The sequence below is a fragment of the Lacerta agilis genome, chromosome 1, assembly GCF_009819535.1.
Source record: "Lacerta agilis isolate rLacAgi1 chromosome 1, rLacAgi1.pri, whole genome shotgun sequence".
Taxonomy (NCBI): Eukaryota; Metazoa; Chordata; class Lepidosauria; order Squamata; family Lacertidae; genus Lacerta; species Lacerta agilis.
The window spans coordinates 129,305,155-129,326,289 of NC_046312.1; the positions used below are offsets into that span (position 1 = coordinate 129,305,155).

Genomic DNA, 21,135 nt, shown 5'->3' on the forward strand with positions numbered 1-21,135 from the left:
GGGAGACATGGAGGACATTCAACACTATTTGTTACAATGCCCTTTATATACATCGCCTAGATGTACTAAAATGTTTAGTAAATGTTTAGTATAGTCCACAAATGTTTTCAAATGATTCTGTTGATGAGTACTTTGAATTCAGCCTGTCTTCCCCTTCCCCTCCTTCCTGGACAATAATATACTGTAATTGTAGGTGTAATACAGAAACATTCTTCATATATGATTCTTGATTTTTTTAGTGAGCAACAGAAAATCCAGTGGCTTTCTCACATATCATACATTGGAAGGGGAGACACTGTAAAACTGGAGACTTTCGTCCAGTCATGGTAACAGGAGAACTTTATTGATATTCAGGGACCCCTAAGGCCAGAGGCAGAGAGTGAAAGCTAGCATTACACGTTTATCTTTTTCCATGGGGATGCAAAAGTTATTCAAGTCCTCCAACTGAATTTCCACTTCAATGATTCAAGAATAACCACAAACAAGGAAAGGTGCACTTTATGAGGTCCAGAGAGGCCTAGGCCACTTCCATCTTTTGAAAACCCTATCTATAATAAAAAAAAATTTTTTAATGTCAATGCATGAACATAAAATAAAGTGCATGCACACACATATGTGAGAGGTTTGTTAATATAATCAGCTGATCTGAGAAGACACATCCATCATGGTCTCATCTTGTGCCATCAGAGCCAATATATTTTAATGAATATTTATTGACATTTTATGCTCTTTAATACGATATTGATAACCTCTATTTCGGTTAACAAAAAAGTAAACCTTTCACCAGATCACTTTTCTTATTTTCTTAAATTTGAAGCTTAAAGCTGAGTGTCACATTTTTGTTCAATGTGCATAAAAACAAGTTGCAGACCTTATCAAATGCCCCAAATCAACAAGTGTCTAAAGTTGAGGTCCCCTTTGAGTTTGAGGCCCTGGTTGAATCGCCCTCTTGGCTTCCCCCTGATTGGCCGTGGTCCTATGATTAGGTAATCTGGAGGAGGAGGCAAAAGAAAGACCCTGCCTATCCTGTCCAGTGGGAGAATTCATCCCATTGAGTAAATGTCCTGCATTCCATCCTTCAAACAGAAATGCATGGTGAAACCAATGTCCATTTTTTTTAAAGCTACAGCTAACTTGTGAACTAACCATTGTAGTTATGCACCTCAAAAATTGTACCGTATGTCCAAATAGTTCTGTTGTATAAGCAAAAAGCAGGGACAGAATGAGGAAATGGAACGCGAATGTTATAATCCTCTTTCATTTCCCCCCCAGTTTTGTGAAATATTATTTTGCACTTTCTGATCCTTTGAAGATGTAGAATATGAATTGAGGCTTTAAGTTGTATCTTCCTCATATTTTGCAGTTGTAGAATGTGATTGCTTTAGGTGTGTTCCTTGTGTTTAATCATAAAATTGAACAACTACCAGAAGGGTTTCAGAATGAAATGGCTACAAATGAGCATCTTTGTTATGCATGGAGATTCAGATACTGAGGTTTTTTTTTGTATTCTTAATCTTCAGGGGTGATAGTAGTTTGAGAAGAACTTGTATGTTCTTTATCTTTTTTAAATGAAATCACTATTTAACAGTGTAGAGTTACAATTTTGCAAACATTATTGAGTTTTAAAACCCTCTAATCCTCTATTTTATTGCTTAAGGTATACTATATAAGGTCAAATTCTCTCCTGACATTGTTAAATTACAATCAATTTTTAATAAAGCCTATTTAGCCTGGTTAATTAGAGTTAATAGTAAATTTTCTAGCCTGCTGACTTACCTTTAGAAAATATTTGGCCACACTGTTCAATGAAATCAACGCCCCATGTATTTCTTATTTATGTGAATTTCATTATGTAAGAAAAAAGCATTGTTTCCAGCTTACTGTGTTCACCATCTCAGGTTAAATTGTAAATACAAATATGGTTCAGAACCTATATAAGCACTGAGGGTTAATTATATGCTTGCTTTTTTGTGTATTTGTTCTAGGATTCAGAGTTTCCTGAAGATATTCAAGTGAATCCTTACCTCGCTCGTGCAAAAGAATGTTTGCGCCCACTAAAGTCTGGAATGTACAGGTTGAGCAACACCTTGAAAGTACATGACCTGGCAGTGAGCTGGTAGGAACCACCTTCTAAAATTGCTTATTTATGCATTTGATTTTTTTAAACTAACATACAGAATAATTAACTTTTAATGCTAGTTGCCAAATACTCATAACAATGCAACCATTTCTATATGCAGTGAAATAAAAGAAATGAATGGGTAGGGACCCCATGAATAAATGGTACAGCGGGAGGTGAAAATGACCAAGGAGAATGTAGGTTTGATGAGGCCCTTTTGTGTAGAGGTATTTCCCCTTGCACCTGAAATAACCCCCACCCCCAAATATTATATGCATTTATTTCTTTTAATATACACAACACACACACACATACATACGCCAGCTAGTCAGCAAGAGATTTAGAGTGATCTCTGACACTGATCCTATTGAGAGTAGCTGCCAGACTTCGACTCTCTGCACTTTTCTGGAGGAAAACATCCTGGGCCTGCAGGCAGCTCAGACAAAAGCTGCTTCTGGAAATGTTACAAGATTTGAAATCTATTAAATAGTGGGTGGACATAGCAGACGACACAGTGATTCTTCAAGCAGCTCTGTTTATTCTCAGGCTGGAACAGAACTGATCCGAAGGGCTCAGCAGCCTGCTTATATAGAACTCAGCTACAAGCAACAGCAACAACTTTATGTAGTTACCCAATCCCTGAACATCACTTTCAATCCCTCATTTGCATGTGCGGACCTGAGTGAGAACTGCAGCAGCATGAACTATATACACACACACCCCTAGTGGCCTAGGGTGAGAACTTCAATACATATCAGAATCAGATTCTGATTCTTATTCTAAAAATTTGGAAAGCCCCAAAATGCAAAGATAATATGAACGAAGGTGTTGTGGTTCTCAGGAAACGGGTAGCAAAAATCATTTCATTTGGAAACAGAAACTTAGTGCTACTGTTTTGATTGCTTGAAGGTTGAAATGCAGAAGGGCTTTCTATATAAGGTTGCTAGAGAGAAAGCAAAGAAGAGGAGTTTTTGTTTCCTTAGCTATGGATATCTGCAACTACTTCAAAAAGCAGAAGGCAGCTAGTGAGCGCCAGACGCATACTGAAGATAGTTCTTCAGCAATCATACAAGTAGTACCAAATGTGTCTGCTTTAAAAGAGGCAGAAAATATCCAGCAATAGACAGGGGCAGGGCACGAGAACATCCCTACTGAAAATACAGAGGAAGCTACCGGTACTGTCCAACCGGAACAACAGGAAAAGCTGAATATAGAAAACTATATGCTACTGGAAGGATGTTTTTTTTTCCCCCCGACTACAGCAGACCAACACGGCTACCTACCTGTACATATCCAAAGCAACTCCTCTATCAGATGTGTTAAAACACAATGCTGGACCCCTACAGAAAGTTATTATTATTTATCAAATTTGTCTTCCATCCTTTGAACTCAAGGCGGTTTACAGCATAAAAATAGAAGATCAAAACACAAAATACATAATACAAAACAAAACAAAACAAAACAACAATACAAAACAATAGCCCCCCACTTCCGGCGGCGACGCCATTGCGGAGCGGTCGTGGGTTGCCTCGGCTGTGAGGCGACCCAGTCCGTCCCGGGGGTTGGAGCCCCGCTACCGCAAAGCGGGGCTCCGATGGGGTGCGGGAAGAGCGTCCCGCACCCTGGGCTCCCCGGCTATGCCCACTGTGGCTCCGTACCCTTCCCTCGCTCCCCCTGTAAAGGGGGAGTGGGGGTGAAGGGAAAACGGAGCCGGGCTTCAGGGGACATGCCCCAACCGGGACGTGGAGCGGCGGTTGCCCCCGCGATGAGCGTTAATGTTCTACCTGTCAAAGTTCGAGCGAAAGAATCCCGGCGTCGTGAGTATTGGATTTGATTTGTTTTTGCGCTTTGATGACGACCTGGGAGACACTTGGAAAGGGAGCCTGCCTCTTTCCCCTCGGGGGATAGAAAATAACTAGCTTAAGAGACTGCTGTTACAGCGATGGCTATAAAGTATTTAAAATTTGATAAGTGAGACTCTTGGATTTCCCTTCGGGGAATAAACTGGTGGACAGTATCTCTTTTTAAATTTTTTGGCTGTTGCGCCCTGGATTCAGGGAAAATGGCCGTGAAGGACTTTGACTGAATGGAAAGTTACTGGTTTAAGATGGAGAAGTCTGAGAATCGAAACTGCAATTTGACACCTATGCCCGCTTCTGCCATGCTTGGCTTTGTTTTTAACTTGGCTACGAACTGTGAAATGACCCATGAAGAAAGGATTATTCTACTGAGACTGGAACTGCTCAACCGAAAATTGGAAATATTGAACTGTCATATGTCAGAAAAGTTATATCCCACAGAGGAGACTGTACAGGAAATGGCTGTATTGGAGAAGAACCTTGGCACTGAACTGAAGGGGCTGATTGAACAACAGGATGAAAAGATATGGCGACTCCGGAGTAGTGGATCGTCCCTTGGGGGTGGCAGACCCAGGACGGAGAAAATTGTTATATCTAACTTCCGAGGTGAGAGCTTGGGAGTGAAGGTGAGAACTTTATGTTTATGTTTAGAAATAAAAGAAGAATGTGATGATGAACCGGAGAGGCTGGGAGAAAAGGTGCGCACCCTGACGTTCTATGCAAGGATTACTGTGGACTTAGTCTGGATCTGTGGACATGCAAAGAAAAAGGACACTTCGAGGAGCAGCTCTGGAGCAGGACGACCAAAGAAAATGGACAGAAGGGGGATAGGGTGAACAGTATTAAGGTATAAAGGAAAAGGGATGTATTATGATAACCTGAAACTGGTGTGTCAAGACTTTAAGTTTTAGAGAAAGAAGAGAGGTATTTTAAATCTCTATTATTAACAGCAGTTATAGTTAATGAAGATACTTGTTACGATTTATGTTGAAAATAAGTGGATAAGAACTAGAATCTTGTGTGGAATTAACATGAAGCTATAACATGATTTGATTTATGTTAAGTTAAGAATGGGAAAATATTGTTTATTATGAAACAAGATTTGTTAGAAAGAAGCTTTAGATTTTAACTTTTAGATTTTTGATTTTTTAAGATTATGATGGCATAAGATGTTATTAAAGTAATAATTGGGATTGGAACCGAAGGCGAAAAGGCAGGGGAAGTCTGTACCAAGATTCGACCAAGAAATTTTTTTTTACAGCATAAGAAGAAGAATTATTGGTGTTTGTGTATTTGTTTACTTTCAGTTGGTGTTGGGTTAATGTGGGTGTTGTATTTGTTTGTTGTTTGTTGTAAAACCAATAAATTCTTATATAAAAAAAACAAAAAAAACAAAAACAAAACAATAGCCCCCCACCTCCCTCCCTCCCTCCCACAAACACATTTGAAAGGATATAGGATACCTGGTTGAAAAGGAATGTTTTTGCCTGGTGCCTAAAGGTGCATAATAAAGGTGCCAGCTGAAACTAATTGGAAACTAATTGGCATTCAGTGCAGTCAGACCAGGATCAGTGTAATATTCTCAAACCGTCTTACAGCCCTACAGTAATCTAATTTAGAGCTTACCAGAGCATGGACAACAGTAGTTGAGATATCCCTGTCCAGATAGGGGCACAACTGGACCACTAGCCAAAGCTCAGGGAAGGCACTCCGCATCACTGAGACCACCTGAGCCTCAAGCAACAGCAAAGGATCCACAAGTGCTCCCAAGCCATGTACCTGTTCCTTCAGAGGGAGTGTAACCCCATCAAGAGCAGGCAAACTTCCATCCATCCGGTCTAGGGAACTGACCACAAACAGTGCCTCAATCTTACGTGGATTGAGTTTCAGTTTGTTGACTCTCATCCCATTATTGTGGCAAGACAATGGGCCACTCCAGTGCGGGGATTCTTTGCTGGAGCCTCCCGTGTGCAGGACAAGGTCAACTGCACATGGGATACCAGTTGCTGGGGATCTGCGGCCAGCGCCTCACGTGCGTCCTTGCATGGGCGCCGGCCAAGCCTGTGAACGGGACGGCCGGTAATTCCGGAGCTTGACTCACACCGCGCCGTTGTCCGCCAGGCTGAATCTGAAGGGTGCGTGAGTAGTTCGGATGAAAAGTGCCTCGTAAATGTACCTGCAAGCACTTGCGACCTCCTAAGTTGTTCCCTTAAGTAACATACCCAAATAAAAGGTGGCCAAAACTACGGCCAAGCAAGAGAGCTAGTAAGCTATGAAAAATTTAAATTAAGACGAAATAAAGACAGACAACCATTGTTTCTTTTGATGGCTTTGGCTAACCCGCATGGGCTTCTACTTTTCTCTATGCCTCGACTGTTCTAAGCTTACCTAAACTAGCCGACCCTGTACCGCCAATTCTTCCGCAATCTCTAAGCTAGCTAAATCTTTACCGCCAATTCTTCCGCAATACTAACCTATGCTAATGCTAAAGCTAGCTAAACCTTTACCGCCAATTCTTCCACAAGCTAACCTCTCTACCTCCTGCACGCGCTTCCAACCCAACCAACCCAACCAACCCGTTCCCCAAAAACCCCGACTACCTGAACGACTGATGAATCCTGACTATCTGCCCAAAATGGGGAGCCGCAGCCTTTTATTGGCAACGAACAAGCAACGTCATGATCAATACTTTTACCAATCAGAACACTGTTGCTGCCCTTGAAAAGGGCGGGAAGCAGATTAACTGACCATTAACAAGTTTAAACCTTTGGAGCCAAAAAGTCTAAGCGGAGGGATCTCAGTGGCAAGACGCCTACTGAGTCCTGCTTTCACTTTCGCTTTTACTCGGAAGAATACGTTAAGTAGTGCATATTATTGACATTAACCAGATACAAATAATCACGGGTGCAAAGAAACCCACAGAGTGTATTCCCACACTCCAGCACATCCACTGCCACACCTGAAGATGTAAATGACAAGTACAGTCATACCTCGTGTTGCGCCTGCTTCATGTTGTGTCTTTTCGCGTTACCTCCCACAGCAACCTGGAAGTACTGGAATGGGTTACTTCCAGGTTTCGCCTCTTGCGCATGCGCAGAAACGCCAAATCACGCCGTGCACCTGCGCAGACGCAGCGCTTTGAGTTGCGGGCATTTCACGTTACAGATGGGCCTCCAGAACGGATCCCGTCCGTAACACGAGGTACCACTGTAGAGCATGTAGATTGCTACCATTGCACTCAGAAACTCTGGAGACTCAGTGGTTTCATGCAGATGTTAAACAGCATAGGGGATAAAATAGAACCGCGAGGAATCCCACATTGAAGTCTCCCCAGGACCAAAGAACACTCCTCAAGCATCATCCTATGGAAATGTTCATCCAAGTAGGACTGGAACTACCACAAAGCGGTGCCACCCATCACTAACTTGGACAGCTGCTCCAGAAGGATACCATGGTTGATGCTACTGAAAGCCGGTGAGAGGTCAAGGAGAAATAACAGGGACACATTTCCCCTGTTTTCCTGTGATGTAAGTCATCATACAGGGCACCCAAAGCAGTTTCTATGCCAAACCCAGGCCTAAACCCCAACTGAAATTACACAAGCACTGTATCACAACTCAAGCAACAGCAAGACCAGATAGCTTTTGTACCAGTTGTTATGCCCCACTTGCACACCAGCTTTTATTGTTTGTCTTGTGATCTTAACCAAAAATTCTAGAGCCAGTCACCCTTGTGAAATTTGATGTAAGGGAACTTAGTGAGAAGACCTTCAGCTGAATAAAAGAGATGTGCACAGAACTGTCAGATGACATGGATGTAGAGCTTTAAGCAGCTAGAGAAACTGCACAGCTAGTAATACTAATCATCATTACCATCACATATACAAATAAAGTTGTTGAACTTTTTTTTTTTTACAAAAACACCCCCCCCCCAAAGTGATTGACTTTCCTAAGATCCAGGACAAAGCGCTGCCTTTCAGAAATCCCCCCCCCCCCCGACGTCAATTCCGCCTTTGAAATCTAGGTAATGATGGCAGCTCTAACAAGTACGGTAGTTACCTCAATTCTCCTGGGCGCAGGGTGTCAGTAAGGGTTACTAAAATAACATAACCTTGGCTTTCATGACTTCCTAGTCTCAGCTCTCAACACTTCTATGCACAAAAACGTGCCATTTTGTGAGGAAGTCAGATTCAGTATCTTTGAGACCTTGTGTATTTAAGTTTTTCAGCCTTCAGGTAGAATCAGGGTCTGGGAACTTTGATTTATCCACTCTTTTTGATCTTATTAAAACCTTAACTATTAGAATTTTGCTTCAAAGGTAAGCAAAAGTTTAATTCAAGAAATGCAGTTTGCTATAAAGAACCTGTCAGATGTTATGTTATACTGAGTTAGAATTTTTACAGTTACCGGTAGCTTTAACAAAGCACTAAAATGCAGATACTTGTTTTTCCTTTAAAACACTGTTTCTACAGATCAGAAAGTCCTACAAATTTTCAAGATGCTGTGCCTCTAAGCAGCATGATAGCGGATATATAATTGCATTTTGAATTCACAGGATCATTCTTTGCAATGCTATGAATATATCAATGTGTTTTCATGTAAGAAGACAGTTGAAGTGTGTGTATATCTGCCTGGAGTGACTTAATAATGTGGGATTGCATTGTTACCTCTTGCAGTAAAGACGTAACAATAAAATATATGACACCTTTTGTTATTCCAAGTGACTCCCCGGACAGCAGGATAATACATGCTTTTTAAAGACCACAAAATAATTTATTTCTCCTCTGATCTTTTTTATCTGTCTGAAAAATCAGTGTTTGTGAGTTTAGAGTCCTTGCCTTCTATATATTTTATTTTACATTTCTGCTTACATTTCATATTAAATGTTGGCGGTGAATTTCTGGACTAGCACATGCTTCCATTTTACTTCAGCTCATATAAGTTTTTTCCAGGAACTCTGGAAGCATGTTCATTTATTGATGCTTTATCACATAATATTGGAGCAGTTACTTAAAGTTGTACGGTGATACAATTTTATTGAAATGTTTCATTTCTGTGAAATAGTGCTAATAAATAAATAAATTATTATTATTTAATACAAGAATTAAAACTCTAAGAAGAACATGGGTCATTAGATTGATGGGTCATTAGATTGAAGGTCCATTATTTTATTGTTTTCATTTATGAAATGGTTTTATATAGCTGACCATAATAAAGTCCACCTAGTGCAGCAAACTATTTCTCCACAGTGGTCAACAGGATGTCAGGACATGAAGAAAACTTCATAACTTTAGGGAAGTTTTTAAACTGTGATATTTTAAATGTATTTTAATGTTTGGTGGAAGCCGTCCAGAGTGGCTGGGGAGACCCAGCCAGATGGGCGGGGTACAAATAATAAATTATTATTATTATTATTATTATTATTATTATTATTATTATTATTATTACCCTTCCACATTTCTGACCCCTGGCAAGTGGTATTTAGTGGTATTTAGCCTTGGAAAATGGAGACTCCAGTTGTTTTCCATGGTTAATAACTGCTCATAGCCCTCTCCTCGATGATTTGTCCAGTACCCTCTTAAAGTCATCTGAGCTAGCGACCATTACTAGATCTTGTAACAGTGGATTCCATGAAGTAATTATGCCTTGTTGAGAAAGTATCTTGTTTTGTTTGTCCTATATCTACTGCAAACAATTGAACTGGATGATCTTGAGTTCCATTAATATAGGAGAGAGCAAAATCTCTTTCCACATGTATTTCCCACTAAAACTCTGTAATGTAGTGTGTGTTTTTCTAAATATAAAAGTCCAGTACAGTTTGAAAATAACTAAATGTTCAAAATATGAATTTTATCAGTTTCGAATAGTAGTGCAAATAGGCCATCCTTTTGCTGAAACTCTTAAAATTGAAATGATTTATTGCATTTGTTAGTCACTTTATACAAAATAAATGCTGATTTTGCATCTGTGTAGTCTCCATTCAGCAGATTAGGTAGCATCAGTGCATGGGGAGAATTGGTTTGCCCTTCTCAAATGAATCGTGTCCTTGATTGCTGAAATTTGCTTCACATTTTCAAATCATAATGTATTTTTAAAGCAATCACTAGTCTGGTACTGTCTGTATTTGTTGGGGGTGAGGAGTGAAGCATTTCATTCTTGCTTGAAACCCACGTTTCCCTGGTATGTACCACAAAGCTTCTTATGTGTTTCATGGTTTTTTAAAATTTTATTTATTATAATTATTTATATCTTGCCTATCCAGATAGAAATCCTGTTAAGGCAACTTGCAAGTAGCATTCAATTACACATGTTAAGAACACAGTGACCAATATTAATATGTTTAAGCACAGGGTTTTAGGTAGTCTTTGCTTGATGCCCTCTGGAACTCTCTCTTTGATTATGGGCTGTGGGTGGTGGGGTGGTGGTGAAAAGATATAAACGCCTCTTGGACTACTCATAGCTTGAGGCTTTGGTCCAGGATTGTTTAATTTAAGTTAATTCTTATCACATTGCTAATGTTAGGTTTCACATTAACATTGCTTTTCTTTCCTAGGTTGTTTCAGCTTAACCAATTGTTTTTCTTACCTCTTGACCTTGCTATGGCTACTAGTGGTTGCTGTATTTGGAGCCAGGAAGGAATTTGCCTGTAGACAAATTGGCTGGTCAGGAGGTTTTGCAAAATGTCACAACTTTGGGTGGTTAAGGCATTGGGTGGAATCCTAGTCTTTGAGCATTGGGTGAAGTGTTGCATCACCCAGTATGGAATCAGCGGCGTTTTCAGAGTTCCCTGTTAAAGGGGTCTCAATGGATGTCCCTATCCAGAAGCCTGTGTGGTGAAGATGGGCCACAGGGCTTCTAGTGATGGCCACCTCAGTAGATCAATGTCTTGGGGAGGTCATAATCCTTGGCCTGACCCTGAAGCAGTTCTAGCCCTCCAGTAGGAGCTTGGAATGGATATACACCCAATGCCTGAGCCAATGTTCCACCTACACCTGTAATCAATGAACTTGTGGCTATTATTAAATCCCAGACTGTTGTCCACTTGTGTTTGTACTCTCTCACTTCACTACAGAATTAGAGCAGGAGATAGGCTGGGGAAGTAGTGTGACTGGGATCACAAATCTCTAGCTGTGTATGCAGTCTCACCTATATGTGTGTGTCTCTTCTGATCCCACATTTTATTTTAATTAAGAGGTTATTTCTATTTATAGTATTCTTAGTTGTTATGCAGAAATACCAGAATGTGGAAGAACTATAGATTTTATAAGTTCTACAGTTTAGGAATGTCAGCTTTTAAAAATGACGGAACAACAAACACAACCGAAACAGGAAGCAAGCGAATTCCTTTGGGTTTGCCTGAAACTAATTTTCTTTAGCACATTTCACCTGCTGGATACAGTATTTCCCAATAGAATGCTTTTCTAGTTTGTCATCTTGACAATGTCATTCTTAAACCTTTGAATAATCTCCCTAGAGATTATTGCTTGAATTGTCTGAGCATCCTAGGAAAGTGAGAGAATTTTTTTTATTCATTTTGTAGATAATTTATCTACCTTTCTTGAATTAGAAAATTTTGCCATACAAAATCAAAATGCCACATATTCCTTGTATAGGTGTCAGAGCTTGCCACTTTTAAAATACATAGATACTTTTAAAAGCATCACCCTAAAATCACATTTTAGCAATAAATTAAAGCTGTAAAATAACTCTCCTTCTTCAAACTTGTCATCTTAAAATCTAAGCTGTAGAAGAATTTGGGGGTTGTAATGTTTGCCTTGTATGTCTAAGCCAGGAAATACCAACGTCTTGGTTAAGTTACACCACATTCAGTGGCGGAGCTTCATGCTCCAGCACCGGGGGGTGGGGGTGGAAAGCAGGTGGTGGGGCTGGCGTGCGTCCTGGGGTCGGGGTGTGCCACCTGTGGGGGTGTGGTGCCCAGCACGGGTGCGAAGGCAGCTGTGATGGCACCCTACTGGGATCGTGCTGCTGGGGGCGGTGTGCTCCCCCCACACTCCTCTTCCTCCGCCAGTGACCAGATTGTTTCTTCTTTTTCTTATTTTCTTCTAGTAACATGGTCGAGGCTCAGTTGAGGGTCTTTTGTACATGCTAATCAATAGGATATTTCCTAGTAAATAGGAATAGCATAAAGGCTTAAACTGAATAGTAAACAGGCAGCTTCATGTTCACAGAGGAATCCAGGATGGACCTGGGTTATTTAGCGATGCTTTTGACAGAGAATGTTTCATAGAAATACATCAGGGGCAGAAAACTTTTTGCCATAAGAAGGCAATTTTTTTTGTATTGATAAGAGCTCCTTTAAAGGCTGAGAGCAGAGTGAATTAGAGCTGTTTGTGAACTGCAAAATCAAACCAGACCTTCCTTGCAGTAGTTTCCTCTCACATAGTCTGTTCTGCTGCTGGTTTTAACTCTTAAGAGGAATGGATGCTTAATGCTGTATGATTTGTGTCCCCCCTCCAAAAAAAAAAAAAATTCTTTTCAGTTTTGCAAATTGCCAGAGGCTAAGTGAGTCTCAGTGGACATTTTAGAATATGTAAATGACTGCAAGCAACAGCTACTTTTCCCAGGGTACTCAATTTGCTTTTAGAGCTGCAATTCTATACATATTTACAGGGGAGTAAGGGCCATTGAATTTAGCAGCCCTTACTCGTAAATGGATATGCATAGCATTACACTACACGTGTACCCTATTCAAAAATAGATTTAGTAAATGTAACATATTGCAAGCACAGTTCTCAATTAAGCACCCTCATTTATAATATTTTAAATAGTTTATTAATCCTTTATGGGCTACCAGAAGGAATGTGGAACTTGTTACCTTTAGATTCTGTTGGCCTCCCAATTCCCATCTGCCTCAGTCAGCATAGCCAATGGTGATAGAAGTTGTAGTCCCTTGACTTGGGGCGGGGCACAAGTTCCACATCCCTGAGCTGCAGCATGTTGGCTAGGCCTAATGGAAGCTTTAGTGCAAAACATCTGGAGAGCACCAACCTGGGGAAGCCTGATCTAAAGGTGCTCTGAAAATTCTTGAAAACGTTGGGCTGTGTTTGTTCTTCACTGAAACTCCCTATCAGCAGTGCATTGAAATTTCGTTGTTGCTTTTAGAAGAAAAAACTGCCACAACTTGCTGCTGGGTCAAAAGTATTGTCCCACACCATCCCAATCTCCAAGTGTTGCGTGATTATAGGGGTACAGGGCCGCCAAGTCCACTGGGGCTGGTGGCGCGGCGCGCCAGGGCGCAATGGCCTGGAGGGCGCCTCCGCCCTCCAGCCCCGCTGGCAGCACCCGCCGGCAGTGCCCTCCAGCTGCCCGGCGGAGCAAGGGAGCTGGCCGGCCATGCCACGCCCTCCGGCTGCCCGGCAGAGCACGGGAGCGTGAGCTGGCCAGCCGCGCCGCACCCTCCGGCTGCCCGGCGGAGCGCGAGCTGCCCGGCTGCGCCACACCATCCGGCTGCCCGGCGGAGCGCGGGAGCGCGAGCCGGCCGCCCTCGCCTCCCATCCCGGAAGCACTGGAAGGGCACGCAGAGTTCCACGCCACTCCAGCGCCATGCCCCTCATCCCCCGCTGGCCCACCCCCCTCCCGAGGGGCGGCAAGCGCGGGAGGGAGGCGGCGGAGAGGCGGCACGCCGAGGGCGCCGGTGGGATCACCGCGGCCCGGCAGCCGATCTCCTTAAGACGGCCCTGGATTCATGTTTCCTTTGGAAAAGAGGCATAGCAGAGACTGTGGTGTCTTTATGATATATGGTTTATTTACCATACATACAATCTGAGCTTACAATGGAGGGGCCACAGCATTTACGCCCCAAGAGGGTATTGCTTCTCTCATAGCCAAAGCCTAGGATAGCAGCAGAAATCAGCCATAGCCTCTGTGGCTCTGCTCTAGTTTGCTGCGTTTAACAGACTGCAACTACTTTTACCTAGCCCACATCATCCCCAACTGCAATCCTAAAACAAACTGCTCTCCTCAAAGGCTTTTGTCTTTCTAGCTCAGTTGGTTAGAGCATGGTGCTGATAATACCAAGGTTGCAGGTTCGATCCTCTTATGGGATAGCTGCATACTGTATTCCTGTGTTGCAGCGGGGTTGAACTAGATAATCCTCAGGATCCCTTCCAACTCAACAATCCTATGATTTTATGAGAGAGGAGACCCTCTAATTTGCCCTCTTGCACAGAGCCACCCCCTTTGTCCCCCTAACAAAGCTTTAGTGGGCTATTATCAGGCTAGCTCCTGGCTTGTATTTTAACATGTTAATTCCAGAGTCTGGCACCCAGGAATTAGAAGGAGGGTCCAGGAATTGGAAGGGGAGTCCAGGCAACCCACAAATTTATAACACTATACTGCAAACCTGTTCAGAGTTGCATTGCTTGGCTTCTATTTGCTTGAGGTTAATGGAGATTGTGTGCAGGATTGCAGCCATTCTTTGGATTTGGGGCCAGCAAGGTCACGGGTGAGGGCTACTCAATACATTACATTCATAGAATCATAGAATCATAGAGTTGGAAGAGACCACAAGGGCCATCCAGTCCAACCCCCTGCCAAGCAGGAAACATTGTTATAGAAATTTAAAGTGCATACCTAAAAATATAACCACAAGCACCCCACATGCTTTCAAACTTGTGTTTCCTACAAGTGCATTCTGTGGAGACCAGATTGGCTGCAACTTAGAGTGTATACTCAGTGGCAAACCTGAGTGTTCTGCTGTACAATGAGAAACAGCTCACAGTCTCACATTTCTTATTCCTTGGCACATCACATAAAATGTGAATTCATTTTTAATTACAGTTGTCATAAGAGGTGCCCAGCAATGACTAATCAGCCTTACACCATGGTGCACCTAAGGGTTCCATTCTACTGCTAACATAACTAATGCCCTTTGAACTTTATTTGATGGGAAGGCGCATGGAATCCTAGTAGTTTAAAAGATCAGCAGGGCCTGTGGCTCAGATGATACTGAATTATGGAAGCAACCAGTTATGTGCTCCTTTATTGGTGAAGATCTCAGGTATAGACTGTTGACAGTCCTCTTCTATTTTTTTTAAGTCAGCCCATTAGCAGTTGTTTGACGGAAGGTGAACGCAATAAGCCTTTTGAAGATGTCTGGGATTCCAAGTAATATTGCACCAAGAAAGGTCATACTCTCCTTATTAACAAACCCCTGAAATTTGAGTCAAACATCCACTCCAATGCTGATGGATCTACTACTCAAAAAAGTTTGCTCAAACTAAGACAAAACTTACTACTACTACTAATACTACTATGCTTCCCATCTGACTGGGTTGCCCTAGCCACTCTGGGTGGCTCCCAATATTAAAAACACCACCAAACATCAAACATTAAAAACTTCCCTAAACAGGGCTGCCTTCATATGTCTTCTAAAAGTCAGATAGTTGTTTATTTCCTTGACATCTGATGGGAGGGCATTGCACAGAGCTGGGTTTTTCACACAGGCACCATAGTATGCCTGAGCAGCACGTCCCCTGTGCCTCTCTTGCCAACAACATCCCCCCTCCAAACAAGAGTGCCCCAGTTTCACCAGCTGCAGCTCACCGGAAAAGAATCACCGCTGCCTTTTAGAAAGGTGGCATGGGGGAAGGGGTGTGTGTGTGTGTGTGTATCCGTCTGTCAGTCAAAGGAGAGGCTAGAAATGCTAAGAAAAAGTTAAACTTCAACTCTGCAATGAGTTCACTTAGACTTTTCCTCTTACTTGGGAGTAAATCTCATTGCATCTTGAACATGTATAGCAGGGGTAGGCAACCTAAGGCCCGTGGGCCGGATGCGGCCCAATCGCCTTCTCAATCCGGCCAGTGGATGGTCCGGGAATCCTGCTTGGCAGGGGGTTGGACTGGATGGCCCTTGTGGTCTCTTCCAACTCTTATGATTCTATGAATCAGCATGTTTTTAAATGAGTAGAATATGTGCTTTTATTTAAAATGCATCTCTGGGTTATTTGTGGGCCATAGGAATTTGTTTTTCTTCTTCTTCTTCTTCTTCTTCTTCTTCTTCTTCTTCTTCTTCTTCTTCAAAATATAGTCCGGCCAACCACATGGTCTGAGGGACGGTGGACCAGCCCATGGCTGAAAAAGGTTGCTGACCCCTTATGTATAGGATCATAGTTGCAGCCACAGGAAGATGACCTCTAGGAGGAAAACGTTGGGTGGATGAAAACTTCACCAATAAGAACTGGGGTGGGTGAAGGGGTGGAAAAACTGAGGACAGACAATGGATGGAGTGGAAACACATGAGACCATGATGATGTGTACCAGGATTTGCAAAATTAAACTTGAAATGCAGCAAGAAAAAACAGCCTCACTGTTTTTTAAGCCTATAATGTGTACAAATCTCACTGGCTGTCCCAAGCTATTCTTTCCTGCACAGCACTCCTGAAAATCTGGTGGCACTTTTTCATCTAAAAGAGTCAATCCAGTTCCATTTTTTATATTTTAAAAAATACATGTTTACCAAAACAAAGAAGTAAATTGCTTATAATGTAACTTCAGACAAAAGAAGTCTCTTTTTGCATTTTGGAATTATTAAATGATGCTAACAAAATGTTACCAGATTGGTTGCAACATGCTGTTTAGTTTCAGATCAAATAATATTTGTAAACTAAACGTTTTTAACCACAGCTAGATAGATAATGCTTGCCATTTCTAATCTACCATGTGTATGCATGTGTCAGCACTTGCTTTTAGAAGTCTTGCTCTGGTCAAAGTCTTTACAAGGTTGTGAGCATCTTCGTGGTTTGCATATTCTTAATCATGTAAGTTAATGGACTGCAGCACGAAAACCACAATTTTCTATCTCTCTCCAGGCTATTTGCAGCCAGGGCAGCTTCAGCAATGAAATGAAACCAAAACCTGCACACACGATTCTATGTGCATCATGTCCATAAAATAGACTAATATACACCCAACTTTAAAATTGCTCATAATACCAATTGAATTCTAATTATTTTTGGCTGGCATTTTTTTTAAAAAAAGCAAATAACTAAAGATAATTCACTCTATATTGGTAAATTATTTTTATGATTTTATATGAGCTGAATTTAGTACAAAATAAAGATATGCTTGTAAGTCCTGGATGACTGGCTGAAGTAGAATTCAGAGACACTAGTGGTCGTGCTGGTTGGTGAGTGGGAATGCAGCAGGCAACCCCACTGCACCCAGTAAAAGAGGTGTGAAGTCAAGGATGGTTGTGTGGCAATGTCCCGACCCCCCCCCCCAGGTTGAATAAAGACACTTGACAACAGTATCTTAGGTTAACGGGCTAAAAAAGGCCACAACTTTATTGGTCACAGATTGTGAGCGGTATTGGCTTAGGGCATTGGACCTAACCGACTATATCTGACTCCCGCCCATCTGCGCGGAGTCTGGGAAGGGTTAACCACCAGTAGGGGGAGTCCTGCTGATGCACATCCACTAGGAGCTCCCCTGGGGCCACCGATAGGGGTCGTGCCTTAGGCCCTAGCCTCCCCAGGCTTCGGACAGAGCCAAGCCCCCAGAATCCTTTAACGGAATACCCTTCAATGTGCGGGGAGGTGATGGCGCTGCCTCCCCTCCTCTCTTCTCCAGCAATATTCCAGTGCCTAACTGCCAAACCTTACAAAGTTGTGACGATTTGCTACAAGGTAGGCGAAAACCAAGTGGCCGGTGCCAATTTGCCAAGTGGAAAAAGTCCTATCAGGCCCCTCAATGGCGACCAACCGAAGTCCATAGCAAGGTCAAGAGATGAAAAAACCTAAAGGGCGTGGGGGTGGGAAAACCGGAGCAGCTGGAAGCGCAAAAAGCGATAAGATTTTCGCTGCGTCCTGCTTAAATCAAGCAGACCACACCCCCAGAGCAATCGGCTTGGTTGCCTGGGCAGCGACGCAGCCGGGAATCCCCCCCAATCTCACAGGGCTGACCACACCCCTGCACACGTGAAGGGATCGTGAGTGCCCACAACTCCACCTCTCCCTAAGGTGGAAGTGGCTTTTTTGGATCTCTCATTTTCCATAAAGCAGACATCATGACCTAATTGACCAGCTGTGTCTTTACCTCAAAGGATATGAGATGTTTCCTCAGGCTCTGTGATGCCTTGGCTTAGTTACTGTAATCCACCCTATTACCAATATGATAATAGCTGTCTATGCAAGTTGTTTTTATGTCCAGTTCAAGGTACCGGTTTTAACTTCTAAAGCCCTATGCAGCTAGATTATCTTAGAGACTATATGTTTCAATAATAGCATTTCCTCTAGTTGAAATTTGGAATGAGGTGGGTGGGAGCTTTGCATAGAGTCTTAAACAGAGGAGGAGAAAGGTGGGGGCGGTGGAGCGGCCCACCTAAGGTGTCATCCCTGAGGGGGGGGTGACATTGGTGTGGGCAGCGCTCCCCCTGGAATGCTCCATGCCCCCAGCACCCCCCCCCCGGATGCTCCTTGCCACCGGCGCACCCCCATGGGCAGCTAGCCACTCCCCTGCAGGCCGCTCTGGGTGCCAGAGCAGCTAGCTCCCCCTCTGGTCTTAAGCAGGGACATTTCAGTGGGCAAAGTGAAATCAAGATATATCTAGAGAAGAGGTTTCATAGACTCATATCCTGGAATCCGTTGCCTATAGAGGCTTACTCCAGCTAACCCTGGAGATATTTAGAACTCAGACGTTTAATTGACCGAATATAGCCACCTGCACAAAATCAAAGGGGTAGCGGGGCTGCAGTCTTGGCCCTTTCTGTGAGGTTTCCAGGATTCTCCTGGTCGTGTCTCTGATGGCCATATGTTGGGTGTAAACATCTCAATTGTATGTAAAGCTCATGCATGTAGTTAAAACACTACACAGGATTTCAGCTCCTGAAGAAGCCTATGGTGCCTAGATTTTCTTCTTTCATGTGTCCATGCTTATTATGTAGACATCAAGGGCAAAGGCAAGGAAGCTTTGCACCACCACTGATGCTTCATCTCATGAGCCTCCTTTCACACATAAACCATGTGAAGTGACCTTATTATCTTTTAGATACCATCCCTGTTTTATGTCTCAAATTATTATTCCATGGTGACAATTGGTTTTGGTTTTTTTTTTTAGTATAGCCTGATGTTTTGTATGGCTCCTGAGAGCCAGTGTGGTGTAGTGGTTAAGAGCGGTAGACTTGTAATCTGGTGAACCGGGTTCGCGTCTCCTCTCCTCCACATGCAGCTGCTGGGTGACCTTGGGCTAGTCACACTTCTCTGAAGTCTCTCAGCCCCACTCACTTCCCAGAGTGTTTGTTGTGGGGGAGTAAGGGAAAGGAGAATGTTAGCCGCTTTGAGACTCCTTCGGGTAGTGATAAAGCGGGATATCAAATCCAAACTCTTCTTCCTGTTATGGGTGTCTGATTGGAACTTATAAAAAAAAACTGTCCACTGGCACCTTAGAGACCAACTAAGTTTGTTCTTGGTACAGTATAAGCTTTCATGTGCATGCACAGTTCTTCATATACAAACAGATTGGAACTTGTGTGTCTGTGTGTACCTGCCACACACAATTTGCCCCAAACACATTTTCCCTCCCTCTGTATCCAGTTCTCTAGCCGTTTTCCCAAACCTTACTGTCCAGCAACCACAACTTTAGCTCTGTCACCACTTAGTGAAACTCCAGGAGTAGAAGAGTAAGTCAGTGACACATATACTACTAGAAAATGGTATCTGCTGAACAAATTGGCATTCCATTCTAAATATTGCTGTCTGTCACTTTGAGCTGCAGCCATAGAACCACTTGTCTGGCATTGTTTCATTGACTTTTAGGTGCTTTGGGTCAATGAAATGACAGTCCTTGGGAGACAATGGAGACTCAAAAATGTTGCAGAAGACTACAGCTGAAATAAATTACTTCTTCCATTAAGTCTTATCTACTTTACCTACTTCCAATGTATTTATAATCATTTGGCGGAAGTGTATACCACACAAGTGAATTACGTTATCTAAATGGGCAAATGTACCATGCATCAACTTAAAGGGTTGTCCATTTACCTATTACAAATATTCAAGACCCATTAAAGATGTCAGGTAGTGAATAATAAGGGGACCCAATTTAAATTGTTTCTTTGTAACTCATAATGAGTTATATAACTGGATGCTTTTCAGTTCATTTAGATTAGTTAATGCTTCTAAACAATTTTGTACTGAATTGATTCTTTAGAAATGAATTTTACATCTCAATTCATTCAGTTTTACCTTTCCCCCACAGAATTACTTTTAATTAAGAAAACCTAAAATAGCTATCATCTCTCTTATTTATTTTTGAGACATCTGTTACTCGTGTCACAAGGAAGAGTTCTTGCATTTAAAGGAAAATCCAATAACATAATGTAAAGACTTCAACGAGCATTACTGATAAATAGTAAATGCAATCTACTATTGTTTTCCCATGTATTTGAGGTGGAGCATTTTCAGCACTGGGATCCAACTTAATGCTATTTCCTGTGCTAGAGTGCTGTTTTGTGTTTTTTGAATGAAATCGTGGAGTTCATAGAAGAGCAGCCCCCACAAGATAAAAGTATTTGCTAAAGAAATACTAATAATAATTTAAGAGAATTAGTTGCTGTTTGCATGGCAGGAGTGTTGTATCCCACACCTCATCATCTATATATCTAGTTTACATTTTCAAAACTTTTCACTGAGCTCCTGAAGTACTTTCTTATATTACTTAGTATATTACAATGCAACTCTGTCAATATCCACACTTTAACATGTGCATGTTTAAAAGCTTGTCCTTTGGGAAGGTGCTTTTTAATGAAGATTGCTAGCAAATGCAATATTAGAAGATGGTTGATTGAAGATGCAACTCAGTGGGAATAAATATGTTGTCCAAGCCTATTTGGAATAGAACTGAGCTTCAAATTCTAAAATCTCTGCTGTTGTTTGGTTGCATTTAGGAGTTTTGGCAGCATTAGTAGTATATCATATGAAAGCAAATTATAACATTTATTTACTGGACACTCTTAACACTCTTATGTTAACCACATTCAATTTTTGCTAACTGAGCAGCCTGTAATTTGCATTATTATGTTCAGCTATATCTGAAGAGCCATTTTTAAAGTGTGCCCAATGGTGATTCCAGGCAGGTAGGAGCGGGGCAAGGCAGGTGGAAGTGTTTAGACCTTTGAAATTAGCCTCTCCCTGCCCCATGTT

At 42.2% G+C, this 21,135-nt stretch overlaps 1 protein-coding gene across 1 annotated transcript in view; it reads left to right on the forward strand.

The window, feature by feature from the left end:
* The window catches only part of SPAG16 (sperm associated antigen 16), a 389,408-nt gene that overhangs the window by 50,682 nt on the left and 317,591 nt on the right, over window positions 1-21,135 (forward strand). Inside the window, exon 10 of the mRNA XM_033171018.1 lies at window positions 1,986-2,116. Within this exon, the coding sequence (XP_033026909.1) occupies window positions 1,986-2,116 (131 nt within the window). The remainder of the gene's footprint in view (window positions 1-1,985; window positions 2,117-21,135) is intronic.